The sequence below is a fragment of the Oryzias latipes genome, chromosome 4 (assembly GCF_053564925.1).
Source record: "Oryzias latipes strain Hd-rR chromosome 4, Olatipes_Hd-rR_3.1".
NCBI classification, from domain to species: Eukaryota; Metazoa; Chordata; class Actinopteri; order Beloniformes; family Adrianichthyidae; genus Oryzias; species Oryzias latipes.
This window is the reverse complement of record NC_136240.1, coordinates 27,374,825-27,394,117: the sequence shown is the minus strand read 5'-3', so window position 1 is coordinate 27,394,117 and position 19,293 is coordinate 27,374,825. Positions and strand designations below refer to the sequence as shown.

Genomic DNA, 19,293 nt, shown 5'->3' with positions numbered 1-19,293 from the left:
TTCAAGGTTCAAAGGGTTTATTATCATATGCACAGTAAGAAACGGGTTTCCCTGCACAATGAAATTCTTTCTTTGCTTTCTGCTCCGAATGCCAAAAAGTATAGAGGAAACTGAAAATTTACACAAAAAAACACAAGATTTCATGCAAAAAGTGCAAATGTGAAAAAAAAAAGTGATAATGGACACATTAGGATCATAATTATTGAAGTCTATAAACAGGAGGGGAACAGATCAGCCCTAATAAAAGGGAAAAGTGTTTGTAATCTGATTTGATCCCATAATATAGATGTGTCAACACTTTCTAGTCATGTTTTACGCTGTTCTGCTCTAAAGAGGTCAATTTGATGGAAAGTCCCTGAAGAGTTTTAAATAGAGGTGGATAACTGAGTACACCACACATGAACTGGCAGCAAGGGAATCTGCAAAACATGACTCATCAATCTGGAATTTTAGATGGAAGCTTTCAGTTGAGGTTGAGCACAGTCAGCAGTGAAAGCAAATGGAGAAAACTGTTAATATTTATGTAACGGAAGAAAAGGTTTTTAGGACTTTTAGGACTGACAAAATGGGATGTCAAGAGTAACAATTCGTAAATAGTGACCAACCTATTTAAATGACCTCAAGTTGTCAAAAGGCAAAAAAATTAAGATTAAACATATGTTTTCTATTTGTTATGTATAAATGTGTAAAAGGGGGGGGGGGGTCTGCAGCCTCGCAGAGGGAGAGCTTTGTCAGGCTGAAGCAGCGGTTTACAGTAAAAATGGTTTTCTTCAATTTCTTTTAAAGAAAAGGAATGTAAAGAATGTAAGAAAAGTAAAGAAAGGATCATTCAACAGCACTGAACCTATGTACAAAAAAAACCAAAAGTTGTGTTAATGGCTGCAGTGTGTCTGCTTTGTGCTGCACGTCTCATCGACCACATCCATTTGGGATTTCATTCACTGTCGTCACATCTGTCGGCTGTCCACCGTTTAGAGGAGTCATGGCAGCAGCTCCTGGGTCTTGTTCGTCTTCTCATCATTTAACCTAAAAAACACAAAGATTGAAGTCGACTTGAGTGACTTTTAGAGGTTTTCTGTTTCATTTTTAAGTCTTTCAGCTGTGCTCCTATATAAAAGGTCGACACATTCATGTGTAACAGATTGTGAGGGCAGAACCCACTGCCCCACAGCTAAGTTAAGTTCATTTGTTATATTTTTCTCTTGAATAAACCATTTCATTTTATTTCACACATTTCATAACAAAATTGACTTAATGACTTGTGCACACATTTAGTTAATTTTGTATTGTTTTGAGTAATTCTATTCTTTGAGTTCTGTTTGAGGCCTGATGCTGGGGCAGAGGCTGGAGCAGGAAACTTCCTGATGATGTGGCAGTGGGAGGAGCTGAAGAAGTTCCTGATGACTTGGAAAGGGAGGAGCATGGAGAAGATGGAGGGGAAAGACGAAGTGTATTCTTATGTTGGACTATTGTTTGTATTTTTTGGAATATGTTAAGCTTGCTTTGAGGTACAAGTTCAGTTTCTGTTGAAGCGTTAAATTACTAGTAATTTACTACTTTAATTAATATTTAGGTTTTGAATGTTTTGTATTTGTGCTCCCCTCCCTATTGTGTCATTGGTCTGATCAGCCAGTATAAAATCTCCCTAATGTTTCCTGTAAGGGGGTCAGTTTGAGTTCAGTTGGTTTGAGCTTTTGTTATTGATTCGCTCAGTTACATTTTTGTTAAGTTGACCCCATTTTAATTTGAGCCCCTGTCGTGTTGTGTTGGGTAAAATAAAAACCCCTGATTTGAAGATCTTTTTGTCCTGTGGCTCAATCTCTGCCGAGCGGACCCTGACACAGATGTTTGTTATTTTTTTTATTTTTGTTTTTACATTTCTCTCCATCTTCACGTTGGTCTCCTCTATTTGGACGCGTGTCAAATTCGCTGCTCCACGCCTGTCCAGAACGGTGTGGATGAGCTTGACGCCTCAGATGCGTGTGGGAGGAGCTACCACCAAATGTTTGCAGCCTGATTGCTACATGGAGCCCTGTCTGTGTTTATCTCATTTACAATGCTGGAAGATGTTGAGAGATCAGGTTTATTTCTTTTGAAGAGCTCCACAAAAACATCAGTAATCACGTCTCCATGTCCGGGTTATGACATCATTCAGACTCTCCCAGTACGAGGAGATTCACTCCTGCTGCCGGAGCTGCGACTGAACCATGGCAACTTTCTGCGATATCGATCCAGTTTGACGACTTATAGTCCCACATTAGTCCGAGAAAGGAGAAATGAAAAAAAAACAATAGAATTTGGGGACCTTTTTTTAATTGCCTCAATGGAAATAAGAAAAATATAAAGTTAAGGAGGAGAACAATTGGATTGATCCCTCCATGTTGGATTTGGACTGGGTAAGGTAAACAATAAAAAATACATTGATATTTCTTTGCTCTCTTGTCACTTATATATATATATATATATATATATATATATATATATATATATATATATATATATATATATATATATATATATATATATATATATATATATATATATATATATATGGGAAAATGTAATTAAATATTTATTCTGCCTCCCATCATAAAGGTTCTATTTTCAGAATCAACTTTTCTCTGCAGCATTGTGAGGGGTAGCTTCATAATAACCCACAGCATCATTTATTGATGCTGGAAGTGTTTGGCAAGGCAGCCAAAGCGCTGCTTATGGGATTTGTTTGAGATTTTAATATATTACCAGCACTACATATCGTAGGCCATTAATAACAATAATCTAAAATGATCTTGCAGGCTGGATACAAATACACACCAGGCCAGATGTGGCCCGCAGGCCTCAAGTTTGACATGTGATGTAGAGCCAACATTTTAATTTTACAACAAGCATTCTGTGGGTAACAAGTCATAGTGAACACTTATGCAACATGCAAAGGAAAAGTAGGTGAGATGCAGGCATGTTGTACAGATTTTTCTTTTTCTCCAAAATCGTGCTTCTTGCATCTGCATTGCGCGCCCTCAGTGTGAAGCCTGACAGTGTAGTTTATGTAGGCATCCTATGGGCGCTTATGCATCACCTGCACATCTCGTGCATGCAGCAATCCCATGGTCCCCAAACCAGAGGTCTTTCAGTTCCTGGCCGCGCCTAGAAATTCTGTCCATAAAGACACTAACAAAGCCGGTGATAAAGGACAGCCCTGCCTGAGTCCAAAACGAACTGGGAACAGGTCTGACTTACTGCTGGCTTTGCAAACCAAGCTCGATAGGCCCCTGTGAGGCTCCCCATACGCCTCCACAGGACACCACGGGGGACGCGGTCGAACTCCTTCTCCAAATCCACAAAACACAAACGAACTGGATGAGTGAACTCCCACAAACCCTACAGCCCTCTAAAGACAGCGTAGTGCTGCTCCACTGTTCCACGACCAGGACGGAAACCGCACTGTTGTTCTGAATCTAAGGTTCAACTATAAGACGGACTCTCCTCTCAAGTACCCTGGCACAGACTTTCCCAGGGCGGCTGAGGAGTGAGATTCCCCGGTATCTTCTTGAAAAGGGGAACCACCACCCCTTTCTGCCAGAGCGGTGGTACAGTTCCCGACTGCCACGCGATGCTGCAGAGACGTGTCAGCCAAGACACTCCCACAGCATCCAGAGAATTGAGGGACTCAGGGTGGACTTTATCCACTCCTGCAGCCTCAATGACTTCAGGATGATGGACAGGCTCACCCCAAAGTCCTCATCCTCTGATTCCTCAAGAGAGGGCATGTCAGAGGGATTACATGAATTAAACTTAAAAAACAGGAACCGTTTTTCACTGCTTGACATAATAACATTAGTAAATTTGCTCATTAATAGTTTATTAAAATAATGTTATCTGAAACGTTTTCTGCCATCCATGACTTTATGTGACTACACTGGGTTAAATCAAACTTCTTTATGTGAGTCCAAGAGAACATCAATAGATTCAAGGTCATCAGGAGACATAAATACGAAGCTTTGTGCATAAATTCCTAAAAAGAAATGTCATTATGTTTTTGGCAAAGAGTCAAAAAAGCCTCTTTGTTCTAGAGAGTTCTCTTTAAAAATCAATTTGTCACATACATGTACACACACATGCATAAGATATGTAGTGAAATGATTTGCATCACTGTCCAACATGAATACAAGGCCTAAGAGCAGCGGGTATAAAACAGGATACAGTTTTAGGTGCTGCTGCTGTGAGCGGGACAGGACAGTGAACAAACACTGAAGATCACGTGTAGACGGTTGAAAAGACCTAATTTTCAATATTTCACAATACACCAAGTTTATTTGATTCAGCACAACTCCAGGTAACCCTCTCTGTTTGCACTGAATTGTAAAATAGTTTCTATTTTTTTAAAGGAAAGAGATGTATTAGAAATATTCCAAAACTAAAATTAAATGTGATTAAGATTACTCTCGACTCATAAAGCTTCAACTATTTAGCAGCAGTAAAGTTGATATCTTTTAGCTGATTTTGAAAGTCTGAGTGAAGATTTGTAACTACAATTGAAGCTAAGGGCTAAAGAAGACATGTGTTGAATGATGTGTGTTTGTTGATGTAGCCGTGCTGACTAAGCATTTATGTAAATTCAATTCAAAACACTTGTGTACCGTAAACTTACCAAAGAACAGTTGAGTTGACGTTCTAGTCCGGTTCAGCGGGAACAGCAAAGGTTTTCTTCTTGAAAAGTATGTCTTTAATCACGAGACACACCCAGCTAAAGCAAAACAGCAGCAAGATGGAGGAAGGCCGACGGTGACCCAGAACTGAAAGAGCAGGACCTGTGACAATAAGAGCAAAAATGAGTCACTTTGAATCAATTGGGTTAAATCAAACTTCTTTGTTTTTGTGATAAACCTAAGAGAATGTATAGATTTAGTCTGTGACTGAAATGAATGAATTACATGGCAACTTAAGATCCTTTTATCAGATCAAACTTTTAAAAATGTCTTGCATAAATATAGAAACCTGCATAGTAAACAGTTGTAGTGATTCTTAAGTTGTAATAAAGATCAGATAATGTTACGGTTATTTACAGACAAACACTTCCCTTCTGTGTAAACACCTCTAAAAGGAAACCTCCGAGCAGCAGAGTCAAATTTCAGCCCAGATTCCAAAACACTGATCATTTGACTTGCAGGGGTTTGTAGAAAAGAAGATAATCTGACAGCCAGTGGCCATATGTAATAACTATTAGCATGATTCTAATTCTCATTCATTCAAGTCACTTTATCATCAGGGAAGCTGGACTTTTAAGGTTCATGTAGAACAATCCTGGTCCTCAAGAGCTACAAGCTGTCATGAGTTATCTTTAGAACAAAACTCCTGCAATAAACCAGGGAACCCTGTCTAGTAAAAATACACTTCAGGCTATTTGTCTCTAAAACTGCAGGATATTGTTGGGTTATAGAATATAAACAAAACAAACCATATGTGCTCATGTCACCAGAAACTGTTTTATGTAACTGAAGAAAATGTGACTGAAGTTCAGTTTACTGATGTTCTTATAGACATAGTTAATAATTGGAAATCAAAATAAATAATGAATGAATATTGCATTAGCAATATTATGAAAACATTCTAAACAATTATGTGAATAAGTAAGTAAATCTTTTTAGGACCTTTCACACACAGACCGACTCAAAGTGCTTCACAAAGTTAAAACAAGACTAAACCAAAGATAGCAGGCAAACGCATTAAAACATGATATCGTCTATCGGCACAACCCTGGTATCTCCAGGTCTGGCTTTTTGATTTTGGAGATGTTTTTTAGATGGTAAAATGCCACTGATTTTACTGACCTGTTATGGCTGCTAAAGTTCAGGTCAGAGTCCATTATGACCCCCTAGGTTTCTGACTTGATTTGAAGCTTTTAGAGACAGAGAGTGAAGGTAACTGCTGACACTTTTTCTTTGTTTCTGTGGACCAATGATGACGACTTCGGTCTTGTAAAGTAAATAGTTTACATAAATAGATTTATTTTAAATTTGATGCTATACCAATGTTGGTATTCAAGTTGCATCTTCCTGTTTTTCACCACGGTACTACAAAACACATTTGTTCCTCAATAAAAATTTATGAATCAATCAAGTTTCAGTCTGTTATTTTGTAGGACTGGACAGTAAAGAAAAAAGTACATGTGTACATTTTATTAAATGAATTTATTATTTAACCTTGATTTTATTTACTTTATTTGAACCTACCAATTCATTTTGGTATTTACATAATTTTAGACTACAGTAGATTAGACTTTATTTCAAAGGCTGATGTTGGTTTAACAGGAAGCATTCACATCCTAGTTTCTTTTATTCACCTGCAATGATTTTAGAGTGATCTGCAGACATCTCTATAAGGGAGCAACAATATAAATAGTCAACATAGTTTGGGGTGATTTATCAATACACTTCTTGAGGTAACAATAACCCATCACTGGATTGAAGGTTAACCATTTCTGACTAATTACTGTTTTATTTTTGTCTATTTGCTACATGTTTTGCATTGATTTTGGAGTAAAAGTCTCAGTGTAGCAATTAGTCAAGGCAGGGCAAAGATAATTCTAAATGATTTACAGAAAAATTAAGAGAACCCTAAGAATAGGGTGATAATAAAGATAAGTTAAAACCTGCATACTATTAACGAGGGAGGAACCTATGCGCAGCGCTTCCGGCGGAACTCAATGCCACAACAGCAGCTTGACTACGCGCGCGGCTGCAGCACCAGTCTCTGTTCGAACTCAAATAAATTTCTCGGGAGGTTGTCTAAAGTGGGGCAAATCTTTTAAAAAAATAATCGACATATTTTGTCTTTGACGTCCTTCCCCTCCGCAACCCCCCTCTTTGCATTTTCGTTTTAATTGTGACACAAAAAGCGGTTTTAAGTATAAATGAAAAAGCATTTTGGTGGATTGCTTTTCGATTTTAGTTTTGAGTCAAAAATGCAGATTCATTTTGAAAATGAAAAAGTATTTCTGGTTTTTACTTTTCTTTTTTTATATGCTACACAATCGCTTCCGTATTTTTCCTGTGAAGCCTCGTAGAAATTGTGCAGTTAGGACCTAAGGAGACTGCTGTCAGTGTCACCAGAGGAAAAACTGACGTGCCCCTTCCCTCCCCCTCCCTTCGTCCAACAGGCCCCACAAAAGAAAAGAAAACGAAGAAAGAACAAAAAAACTCACAGTAGAAAAGCTCCAAACCATCCAGACGTTCGTCGAAGAGAAGACGTTTTCCCGGTTTTCCACCGTAGTTCCACTTCAAAGGTCCACACACGAGAGAACCAGTCGAGACGAAGCAGCAGCGACGCCACCGAATAAACCTGCTTTTACCAAGCGCCATCTTTCTTTTTTTCACCAAAAGATCTTCCTTTAAAAATATGTATAAATGTATCTATGTCAATTCCACTGCATTATTCGGCCCCTCCTCTAGGTCCTCCCTCCCAGAGGGGCTGCAGAAGAGAAGGGAAAACTGCAATATCTGCCCCAATCCTCTTCCTCAGCAAACTGAAGGGGGTTCACACTGGCATGACGTCAAGCCCCGCCCCTTGCAAACAGAAGAAGCAGATAGGCGTAAAAAAAAAAGAAGCAGATAAGCGGGTCCCTTCGGGAGTTATTCGTCAGCTGAAACACCGACTCTGATCATACTCAATCAGGGCTCACTTTTCTCAGGGGGAGTTGCTGCGGCGGACATGGCTCGTTTTCTGCGTCTGATGTTTTTCATCATCATCGTTCTGATCAACGGTACGTTTTTTCTGACAGCTTTAAACTTCTTCTCTCACTCAAAGCATGACCCAGAAAATCTTTAGGTTTGTCGCTTTTCCATTCATGGACTTTACATGTGGAGTCGTGGTCAAAAACAGAACGTGCATTGATTTCGCTACTTCTATCCACTTCAGTGTTCAACAACAGCCAGGAGGTTCTAATGTGTTATTTCTGTGATGATGAAGCACCATCGAGTCTCGTGTGGTAGTACCTTCTGACATGATAGTATGAGGTGCCGTGTAGGACATTATTCAGAATTAGCATTCATAAACACATGTGAAATCTCTCACACACACTAGTGAAATGCTTGTATACATACAACTGAAAATATATTCATTCACAAACACATGTGAAATCCTCTCACACACACTATCCAAAATCCTCTCACACACACTACTGAAAATTTCAGTAGAAACAGATTTTTTTTAAACTTTATTGTTATAAAAGAAGTTGGTCGACGGAAGACACTTCAGTGGAAACGGAAGTTGGTAGAGAGCGGGATTTTACTAGCAGTGGTTGGGATATGTCTTCTCAGTTCCCCTAAACAACTTTGGCCGACGCGACAGCTTTATTAACTAATATCCTGGCTTCAACGGAGACTATTCGCACCCTGTCGAACTCTACAAGCGCAGCCCTGCAAGGGACCCCCGTGTCCCTGAGTACGGAAACGGTGGATAATCGCCTAGCGTCACTTTTCCCGTCTCGGCACAGTGGTGGCGTCCCGTTACCACCAACAACAACCAGGAATTTGAGCGGACGCACCCCACGTTATCACGTACAGCAGTCCTTTGGCTCGTGGAGTATGGGCACAAAGAGGTAAAGGTAAATTAACGACCTAGAGTTCAACATTGTTGTTGTATATGCCTAGATAGAATTTCTGATATTGTTTCAGAAACTGCGTGTCTGTACGTTAAACTGACGTTATGTGGTCGCAAATGACCGGTCAAGTCAACCGCCATCTGGCGACATGCTGTCACACTAGCCATCATTGACATTTTACATGCGCATTTTATATCATAGTTTACGATGCATGCGCTTAGCTTACTCAAATGACGGCATAAAGTGGTAATACTATAAATATGTCACAATTACCTAACGTTTTTGTGGTCAGGAATATAATGAGTGCAATTGTAAGCTATATTTTGTCATGTAAAAAAAAAATAATTTTTATTATAATTTTATAATAAGCAAAACAAATGGGAGATAAGGTATTTTGTGTGAAATATAATAAACCAGACAGACTCAAAGTGATTGTTTTGTCTGTTGTTGAGCATCTCATTGAATGGTACTAAAAAGAAATGATGAAACTCCATGTAGAAGAGCACATCTGGTGTAAAGCTGTCGTGTCAAATCTTCTTAGTTATTCCATTGTAAGCTAAGGCAAACCTCCACTGGAATTTTGTTACCAGGGATGTTTAGGATCATAACACAAGTTTGAATAAAACGGACTGCAGAAAAATGTTGAAAAAAATTCTTTATAGTCAAATTGAAGCTTTTGTTATATAGTCAGATTATAACATGCGAAACATAGAAAACAGTATTTTTTTTTGAAAGGTGATGCAAAACTTCTACTGGATGTTAAGTAACATCACAAAAGGTTTGAAGAAAAATGACTGTCGAAAAAATGGAAAAACACACAATTGATTGAAAAACACACACTCATAAAGTTAAATTTTTGGAGTCTAAGGTGTTTTTATTTCCCTGAACTTCTTACCTGAACGGCAATTTAAAGCCTCCACTTTTGTCTCTGATTATGGTACGTTTGATATGTTATTCATGTACTAATATACCATTCAATGAGAAGCTTAAAATGATGTCAATGCGCATGCAAAATGTTAGTGATGGCTAGCAGTTCCACAAATGACGGCTCACTTGATTGCGGTCATAAATGGATATACTTACAGTTCAATTGATCCAAACATTGTTTCTCTGACTTCTGTTCAATTGCCATAATGGTTATTATTCTGTAACGTTGTGTGTGCATGAAGCAGTGATAGGATGGGTAGAGGGAGGTTCACGATGGCAATAACATCAATTATTGCCATATAAATCAAAGTAGGAGTTTAATTGTAATATAATAGATGTGATCTGATATTGCTGTTTTCATTTTGTTTCAGAGCTCAGACACGTGGAAGACCCTGGAAAATGCAACATTACTTATTTCATTGAGGAAATTAAATCTCATTTTTTGAATGTCTTATTTATTTTGATGTCTTACATTTCAGTTTATGAAGTATTTATGAATGCTGATAAATCTTGTTTTTTTGTTTGTCTGGGTTTGTGGATTTTCATTTACATTTTTAAAAATTAAAGTATTTTTGTATAAAACAAGTGATATGGTTTGACTCTGAATAAAAAATTCTAAACTTTGAACTCACAAGTTTTTCATGTAGTTACACTACACAACTCCCTCGAAAAAGAATGTTAAACTCCTACCCAACAGACTGTAACCTTGAGCACGATTAGTAACAAAGTTTAAGTTAAAGTTTAAGTTTAACAAAAAAAAACTTTAAGTTTAACTAACAAGTTGTTAATGTCTGGTCAGGGCATTCAGAGGAAATCTTCTGAGACGTCTGCTTCTCCTTGCTGTGATGCTGCATATCTGCTCATTTTCAGTTTGATCTCACGAGAAACGGTTGAGTTATTGCCAGGAACACGGACAAATTCATATTCAAAGCCATTTTCAGTAAGGTGTAAGAAAACTACAGAAAAAAAAGCCTCCTCGCAAGAGCCCGTTAATCGTTCAGCGGCACAAAAACAAATATTGGCATGAAAAAATAACTTGGGGGTTTATTTTTGAACAAATACATTAAATCAACACCAAAGTGTTTTTTAATTTAATTATTTATAAATCAGTCAGGTTTTCAATGATCAGAACACAGCAGATTCATAAATAGTCTTCGTAAAATGTTCATATTTATTATGTTTTTACTCTGACAAATGAGTGTCATTCTCCGCGTTAAATAGGAGTAGTTCGCCTCCAGACCAGGTGGTGGCGGTAATGCGCCAGTTTGTTTCCGTGTCAAGCGCGTTATGCACAACATCCTAAAGAAAAAAGTACTGAGCACGGGTGTAGTTTTAGGGCCATGGTGAGGAAAAAAAATTCTGGCCAACATGACGAGATTAAAGTCGTCATGTCGACTTTAATCTCGTCATGACGAGAAAAAAGTCGACACAAAAAAAATGACGAGAAAAAACTCGTGTCGAGATAAAAGTCGAAATAAAGTTTCGAGATTAAAGTCGCAATGTTGCGCGCGAGAAGTGAAGCTGAGTCTTTCAGGAGTATTCAGTGTTATGGCTAATGTGAGGGAGCTAGTGGCTTTGTATTTAAGAGTTTACGACAGAGTTTTATTGTCACAAAAAAAAGTAATTTTATTAGGAGATAAAAACTCGTAAATTTACGGGGGAAAAAAATCATAGATTAACAAGGAAAAACCCCTGAAGTTGTCTGTTTATCGGAGCCTATCTTGAAGATGAAATATGAATATGTGGAGCCTTTTGTGAAGCTTTATTTCCGGATTATAGGTTTAAAACAAAGAGATTCTGAGTCTTTTGGCGATTCAAAATCAGATTATTTTCCGTGTAGCAGTCTTTCCGGGGTTCGGCGTCAGTAAAGCGGACTTTCATCTGTAAAATAAGGAGCTCAGAGACACGTTTGGGTGTAGAGGACCGCTGCAGCCTTTATTCTCCTTTTCATTCACATAACCTGAAGTTCATCTGTCACATTACGTCATGAATCTGTCATCCGATCACCAATGCGGAAGTAAACAGTACTACACACGCCCATTCCTGCAGATGAAGCGACCCGTTGATCATTAAAAAACAAAGATGAATGAAAATAGTCTGTTATATTAGCATTACAACGTTGAAAAAGGCAAAAAAGTGCTGCTCCTCCTCAGACGGAAGCATCACACAAACATAGAGATCTTGTCTTTGATGGAGGAAGAAATGATTCAAGTGGACAGCTGCAGGGACACCGATGGCTTCATCATCGGGCTGCAGAGATCCTGCAAACCAACCATCAATAAATAAAACTTTAATGAATCGTAAATCAATCAAATGAGCCTCCAGACATTTGGGACGTTACCAATAAACATTCAGCTCACCTGTTCAACAAAGTTTAGTCTGTCTGCTCTGCTGCTGCACGGCGTTCACCTGCTGCTCTGCATGCTTACTTCCACAATAATCTCGTAAATTTACGTGTTTTTTTCTCTCGCGCGCAACATTGCGACTTTAATCTCGAAACTTTATTTCGACTTTTATCTCGACACATGTGTATGTGAGAGCATTTTGGATAGTGTATGTAAGAGCATTTTGGATAGTGTATGTGAGAGCATTTTTACATGTGTATGTGAGAGCATTTTGGATAGTGTATGTGAGAGCATTTTGGATAGTGTATGTGAGAGCATTTTGGATAGTGTATGTAAGAGCATTTTGGATAGTGTATGTGAGAGCATTTTGGATAGTGTATGTGAGAGCATTTTGGATAGTGTATGTGAGAGCATTTTTACATGTGTATGTGAGAGCATTTTCACATGTGTATGTGAGAGCATTTTCACATGTGTATGTGAGAGCATTTTTACATGTGTATGTGAGAGCATTTTTACATGTGTATGTGAGAGCATTTTTACATGTGTATGTGAGAGCATTTTCACATGTGTATGTGAGAGCATTTTCACATGTGTATGTGAGAGCATTTTCACATGTGTATGTGAGAGCATTTTTACATGTGTATGTGAGAGCATTTTTACATGTGTATGTGAGAGCATTTTTACATGTGTATGTGAGAGCATTTTCACATGTGTATGTGAGAGCATTTTCACATGTGTATGTGAGAGCATTTTTGCATGTGTATGTGAGAGCATTTTCACATGTGTATGTGAGAGCATTTTCACATGTGTATGTGAGAGCATTTTCACATGTGTATGTGAGAGCATTTTCACATGTGTATGTGAGAGCATTTTTACATGTGTATGTGAGAGCATTTTCACATGTGTATGTGAGAGCATTTTTACATGTGTATGTGAGAGATTTCACATGTGTATGTGAATGAATACATTTTCAGTTGTATGTATACAAGCATCACTAGTGTGTGTGAGAGATTTCATATGTGTTTGTGAATGCTAATTCTGAATAATGTCCTACACGGCACCTCATATGATAGTACTGTATAGTACTTACGAGGTAATGAATAGTATTGTAGCGTTCATTCGGGCACAAACCGAGACATAATCTATTTTAGGCTTCGTTAAAATGTAACTATTGAAGAATGCCCTTACTCGTTGTGTTATGGGAAAGTTGGAGCATGTCCCGGTTTGTTTCTTTGCCGTGCGTGTAGCGTAAGTGGCTATGCGCCTCACAGCTTTCCTTCTTTCAAACCAGCTCCTCCCCGTTGCCCTTATTTGGCCAAAAGCGGAAAAGTCACAACAACACGTGAAGTTAAAGTACTGAACGTCACCCATGGTCTGTCTCTGCTTGATGCCAAAGAACTCCGGAACTTAGATCGGGACTCAGACATCGACACAGCCCAACTCAGTATATATTATTGCTAGTATTATCTACCTATTTGAAAAACTAATCTTAATTTTATTTTAATTGTAAAAAAATATATAATCCGTTTCATTCGTGAAAATGTCCAACTCTGGACAGTTGGTTGTGTTTTATGGCCGTTTGCATTAATAATAACGTGGTTACCTTTATCAGTTGTTCTAATGTCATTTTAGCTAAACAGTCATCTAACATCTAACAACTGTAATTGTCGCATGAAAGCCGCACATTGATGCCGCCTTTAAAATGAAGTAATTTGATCAAGGCCGCATTACGTTTTTATCACTCCATGACCTTGACACTCCAGGGGTGTATTCCAGGAAGCATGTTTAAACTACCCTGACTTTAACCCTGAACTCTGGCTGAAATCCGCCTGAACTTGCTTACTCTGGGTATGTGGGTTCTAAAAGACCGGATATGAGTTAGTGTAATTACGCTCGACTTGGTAACCCTGGCTTAATGCATGTACACAGCAAGTACATAAAGACATTCTCAATGGATCGCCGATTTCTGGAGTCACCATGGAAATGCGTGGAGAAAAAAGGAGAGCGCTATACTTCAGTGAGACGGAGTCGGAGATTTAAATAACAGCTTATGAAGATTATGCGTCCATCAAAAAAATAATACGGCTGTCTCAGTAAGAAAGAGTTTCTGCTTGCGAGAAAGAATAAAGTAAAGCACGAGTTTCTATCTTGTTTCTATTTTCATTGTGACGGGCATATATATATATATATATATATATATATATATATATATATATATATATATATATATAGTCACCATGGACTATATATATATATATATATATATATATATCATCCTCGGCTGAAAGGATGATTCGCTGTGGCGACCCCTGATGGGAATAAGCCGAAAGAGCCGAAAGAAGAAGAAGATCCAACCTAAATGAATTCATTCAATTGGTATAAAGTAATTGAGTTAAAAAATTTCAACCTAATTTCTTACGTCTATCCAATTCAATATTTTTACAACTCAAATTGACATATTTATCTAATTAAATGTCATATTACACAAATTCAATTAAATGTTTTTCCATCTTAATTTATTGTTCTTCTTGAACTACTATTCTCATTTTTATAACTATAAAATGAATTAATCAAAATGGCTTTGTAACACAAATATATGTCTTCAATGATTTCTCCAACTTTAACATGACTGAGTTAAGCACTAGGGGTGCTATATAAACTCATCATCCTCTCCCTCCTTCTCACTCCTGGTGCAGAAAGAATGAAATATAAAAGTACCAATAATTAGACAAAACACAGTAAAACAACTACAACTAAACACATTTGGTCAGAAAGCCACACTTAAACCCAAATCCGTTCAGACAGGCAAAGGGAATGATATCCCACAATCCCTTGCGGTGCCGATCTAACAGCAGCACCAAAGTCAAACCTACTTAACTGAATTAATTTGAATGAAAGTTAAATAACTGTCTGATAACTACGTGTTATTTTTAAGATGACTAAACTAAAAATATGATTTATCTTAACTGATGTAAATAATTAAGTTAGATCAAAAGTAAAAAAGTTTATCTTTAAAAATCCATATTTGGTCTTATCACCTTCTCACGGTGGAAAAAAGTATTATCTGAGTTTCTTCATCCAGCAGGTTTAGTTGAAGGTTAGTTTGTTTTCAGAGAGGTGAAGCAGCATGGCGTGTCCATTTGAAGATTACTTCTAATCTGATGGTCATCTATTTAAACTGTTGATATGATCCTCTTGATATGTAAATGATCTCACATAATCTGTCTGTTTACCCCTGATTACCGGTAAACCTTCATTCTGCTGGTTTCATTCAATGTCTTAAACCTTGTTTTTTCTGTTTATTTTTCAGGTTTTCAAATCCTGGATGCTGCAGAGCTTCCAGTTTTAACGTGTAAGGTGACAAAGATCGATACATCTTTCTGGTACCAGATCTTTGGTAAACCCAACTCAACTGGCTACTCTTCCTGTTGGGAGGATAAGAATGTAAGTGAAGCTCTGATCTTCCTCCAGAAATGCCAAAGTCACTATTTCTCATAGGATCAATCGTGCTGAATAGACGTCTTACAATTAATCAATGAATCAAATTTTATTCCTACTATCAAACCAGATTGATCCGTCTGAGGAAAGTTGTTAATCAAAACAACCTATACTATTATAAAATCATTTCAAAATCAAATGAATCGATAATCTATCTTAGAAAATACTGTTTGGATTGATGTCCTGTAGGTTAATTTTACTATAACATCAAAACGACCAAGTGCATCACGGGGACAACACACACGTGATGTCCTGAATATGGATAACTTTGTTGCTCTGAGTAAAAGTATTCTGTTTTAACAATTTCAATAATTCTTTCCTTTTTTAGCGTAAAGTGATTGTGAATATAAAGTCAATCTACAACACAAGTATTGTGAAGTCCTTACATGAAGACTCAGTGGAGCTTTTTGTTTGTGAAGACTTCCTGCGCTACAACATGGAGCGGCACGAGGTGAGGACTTTAATGTTTTATATAGTTTACTGAGTTTGAACAATGCAGCAGACGTGGAACATTTCCAGACATGTTCAACAGAAAACATTTCAATCCAGATTGAAGTTAGGATGTGAAATGTCCTAACTTTCTGCAGGAATGTCAAAGGTCATAGAAGTATTTCAGTTCTAACCTCACATCTCTTTGTATTTCAAAAATAGAAAGACGGAACACTTTCAGAACTGACTGCTACCTGTGAAGGTGAGTGATGCTGGATCAGTTTCTTCCACAAAGTTTAAATAATTTCAGCAGGATTTCCAAATTTTGACCTTTGCCCTCTCTTTCAGTCAATTGCACTGATCTGATGGCCAAAGATTCCGGTGAGTTTCTTCTCTGTGATATTTGGGAACACCCACTTTCTTAGAAATTACAACAGCAATTTTTGCCTTAGTCACAACTGCCCTGAAGGGGGGATTTGGGATTTCTACTGGTAATAAATGAACAAACAATGGTACGTTCCATTTTTATGATGTAGCTTAAGGTGGTAAGAGCCTCAAGGGAACTTCAGGACACACCTGCACACACTTAAGATGCAGCCACTCCTCTCCACAACCCCCCAAGGGGGGGCAGATGTCCCAAAAACCTGCAGCACTCATATAGGACAACCCCCCGTTATGGGTGCATGTGCCCAAATACAGGCTGCAGGAATCTGAAAGAAAACATTTTTTAAAAGAACAAAGTACCTCAAGTAGAACCATGATGTTTCAATTAGAGATTCATTTAGGCTGTTTTATAATTGTTTTCCTCCGTCTGGACAGATGGTTTTCCAAATTGGGGAATTGCTGTCATCGTTCTTGGAATAATCCTTCCTGGAATATTCATCGTAACAATCTTCATTTTTGGAAAAAGACTTCTGAAGCAGGTAGTTGTTTTAAAAACTGTTTCAGATTTCATTGAGTGTCACCTCTCATTGATTCTCTCTGCTACTCACTTCCTAATCGTTTCTCAGCCTGTTCAGATTATTGATCTGATGTTGGAGGAGGCAGCTCTCTGTTCAGCAGATCCATCAACAGTTTATCAGCTTGAATTGTTGGTTCCACAGGTCGACTGTAGATTCCTGTCTCAGAACAGTTGCAGCTCCCGGACCAACGGGCTCCAACCTTCACAGCCTCTGACCCAGAGTGAAGCAGAGGCCATCAAGGAAAACCTACAAAATGAACAAGTCTCCATTTCTGTAGGTAATTCAGAGGAAAATGAAAGCCTGTTTTTACTGCAAAGACACGAGATCGTCACTTTTAAGAACAAAAATAATTTCTGCAAAAATATGAATCTTTTTTTTCTCAAATGGTTTGTTTGTTTCTTTGCAATTATCCTGTAGATGACAACCTGATTCCCCCCTCGACAAAAAGTGCCTGACTCCTGTAGGGTGCACCTCCTGAAGGCTGCACCTCCTCCAGGCTGCACTGCTGTAACTGTGCCTGCACATTCTGAATGGTGCTGCCAAAGTTTGGATCAGAACCTGGAGAACTGATCCCAACTTCCCTCAAGTCTTTCCACTGATAACAGTTAATTTTAGAGACCCCAAAGATCACAAGAACATGTTAAGAACAACAAAAAGACGATTTTCATTGGAGCAGGTCTTTAAATCACTGCAGGGACTGTTTGAAGTCACTTTTCTGTCATATTTGTGGTTCAGAACTTTGCCAGAATCAAATCTGTTGGTTGAACCTCATATTGTGACCAAACAGAGTGAAGCTGCTTTAGCTGTGATATTACAAACTGATGGAAGCACTTTTCTGCTTAGCTGAGATGTTATTCAACTGTATTTGAACTTTTGCTTGTTTTTTTAGCACATTTGCTGTCTGCTTCAATTACTGTAACGTTTTTATTTTTTGCTGTATTACCTTTTAAGTTAAATTAGAGTTAGGTTAAGTTTCAGTCTACTTTAACCCTTGTGCTGTCTCATATGACCCCACCCTTCCATTGACGTGTTCTCCCTACCATGACAAAGGTGTATAAAGGTGGAAAGATTTCATGTAATCCATGGACACCAGTGAAGATCACAAATCATTGAAGAAAAAAGGTTCAGAGCACTGTCTAGTGGGTCTAGATGACCCAACTCCCAATGTTAAAGTGCCTAGGATAGCACAAGGGTTAAAACTACCTAAGCATTTCTGTAAAGCACTTCCAGATGCGACTAAAAAATTAGAAATAAGACTAACTTGGCCAATTCTTTGTTAAATTCTGGGTTATTCTAAGCAAAATACTCTGATGGACCTATAAGCTATATCTCAAAAATATGCGTGTGTATGTATGTTTGGTTAAAGTAGGCAACCTTTTTTAAATGTTTTATGTGCATCTCTTTATTACATATGTAAATATTTATATTTCGTTTGGTTTTACTTTGAAATTTGTGTGCCATCGTCTCTGTGTCATTGTTAACATTTTAATTTTCAGATCTAATCCAGAATGTGAAGGATTATCATTTAGAGACCAGTTTACACCTCGAGGTCTGCAGAGCTAAATGAAAAAATGTCTTCAGCTGAGTCACTGTTTGTTTTCCTTAAATGCATTTCGTGGTCTTATCTATTGGCATCTTTTTTGGGTTTATTTAATAAAATTTTATCTGGGTTTTCTGGATTTGTCTTGGAGTCTTTAACTCCCCATTAGCTAAACTGACATAAAGGTGAAATATTTACTATTTATTGCCACTGTTGTTAAATATAGTCTTATTATTGATGGTGAGGTGTATTCATGAAATCGGAATTTCTTTACTAATACATATAGTCTTACACTCTGGTCACTGTGGTAGAAAGTGATCTTTCTGTTCTTCATCTCAGCTCTAGAACCGGAAGAACTGCAGGAACCACAACAGTCTTGATGGAGCAGGAAGGAGATCATTCAGGAAACTCTCTAAAGCCCCCAGCGGGGCGAAAAAACCAAACCGTATTTTTCAGTGACAGATTCTGTAGAAAAAGAATAGTTTGGTCTGTGATGTTCATCAGAGAAACACTTCAACTGTGAGAGAATATAAAAAATGATTCAGGAAATCCCAAAGTCTGTTTTTGTAGGAGTTTGTTTGAATGATCATGAGATTATGAGTCAAATGCAGATTATCAGAAGAAACACTTAAATTGACAGATGATCATGAACCTGCTTTCAGGACCGTAGAGGTTTCAAGCTCTTCATCAACACTTTGATGATGATACTTGGTTTTTAGTTAAAAATAACTTTCTGCTTATAAATTTTAACGTTATATTTCAAACCAAAATATCAAGCCAAATGAAAACTTCCTCCCAGAAAATGTTAAGAAATGGTGGATTCCCTCAGCAAATAGTTACACACTATAAGTTTATGAAGTATACCCGAGTATAGCAGGTATACTATAGACCAGGGGTCACCAACCTTTTTGAGACCGAGGGCTATTTCATGGGCACCAAGTGGTATGAAGGGCGCCACTAAAAACCTCCTAGCCCCCCCCCCCCCAAAAAAAA

At 37.9% G+C, this 19,293-nt stretch overlaps 2 protein-coding genes and 1 long non-coding RNA gene across 5 annotated transcripts in view; 1 reads left to right on the top strand and 2 right to left on the bottom strand.

Annotated features, from left to right (window-relative positions):
- LOC101167112 (uncharacterized) lies at positions 1 to 7,551 on the bottom strand. Its single transcript, XR_177355.5, has 3 exons — positions 7,202 to 7,551; positions 4,649 to 4,808; positions 1 to 1,026 (listed from the first exon to the last, which is right to left on the bottom strand). It is a non-coding gene; the product is annotated as an uncharacterized LOC101167112 (long non-coding RNA).
- A 41-nt stretch (positions 7,552 to 7,592) lies between these two features.
- LOC111947383 (uncharacterized) lies at positions 7,593 to 18,437 on the top strand. 2 transcript variants are annotated; one of them, XM_023954434.2, is made up of 8 exons: positions 7,593 to 7,759; positions 15,182 to 15,315; positions 15,698 to 15,820; positions 16,021 to 16,060; positions 16,147 to 16,179; positions 16,618 to 16,721; positions 16,902 to 17,033; positions 17,178 to 18,437. In XM_023954434.2, exons 1-8 carry the CDS (start codon positions 7,708 to 7,710, stop codon positions 17,187 to 17,189), a joined length of 630 nt encoding a protein of 209 aa, XP_023810202.1. In that variant the 5' UTR covers positions 7,593 to 7,707; the 3' UTR covers positions 17,190 to 18,437. The 2 variants fall into 2 exon arrangements, with proteins under 2 accessions (XP_023810202.1, XP_023810201.1); XM_023954433.2 differs by having other exon boundaries at positions 16,902 to 17,037.
- Positions 16,274 to 19,293, bottom strand: part of LOC105353982 (uncharacterized) — a 64,488-nt gene continuing 61,468 nt past the window's right edge. For both annotated transcript variants that reach the window (XM_078946206.1, XM_078946207.1), the window contains exon 5: positions 16,274 to 17,006. In XM_078946206.1, the coding sequence (XP_078802332.1) occupies positions 16,962 to 17,006 (45 nt within the window). In that variant the 3' untranslated portion in view covers positions 16,274 to 16,961. The remainder of the gene's footprint in view (positions 17,007 to 19,293) is intronic.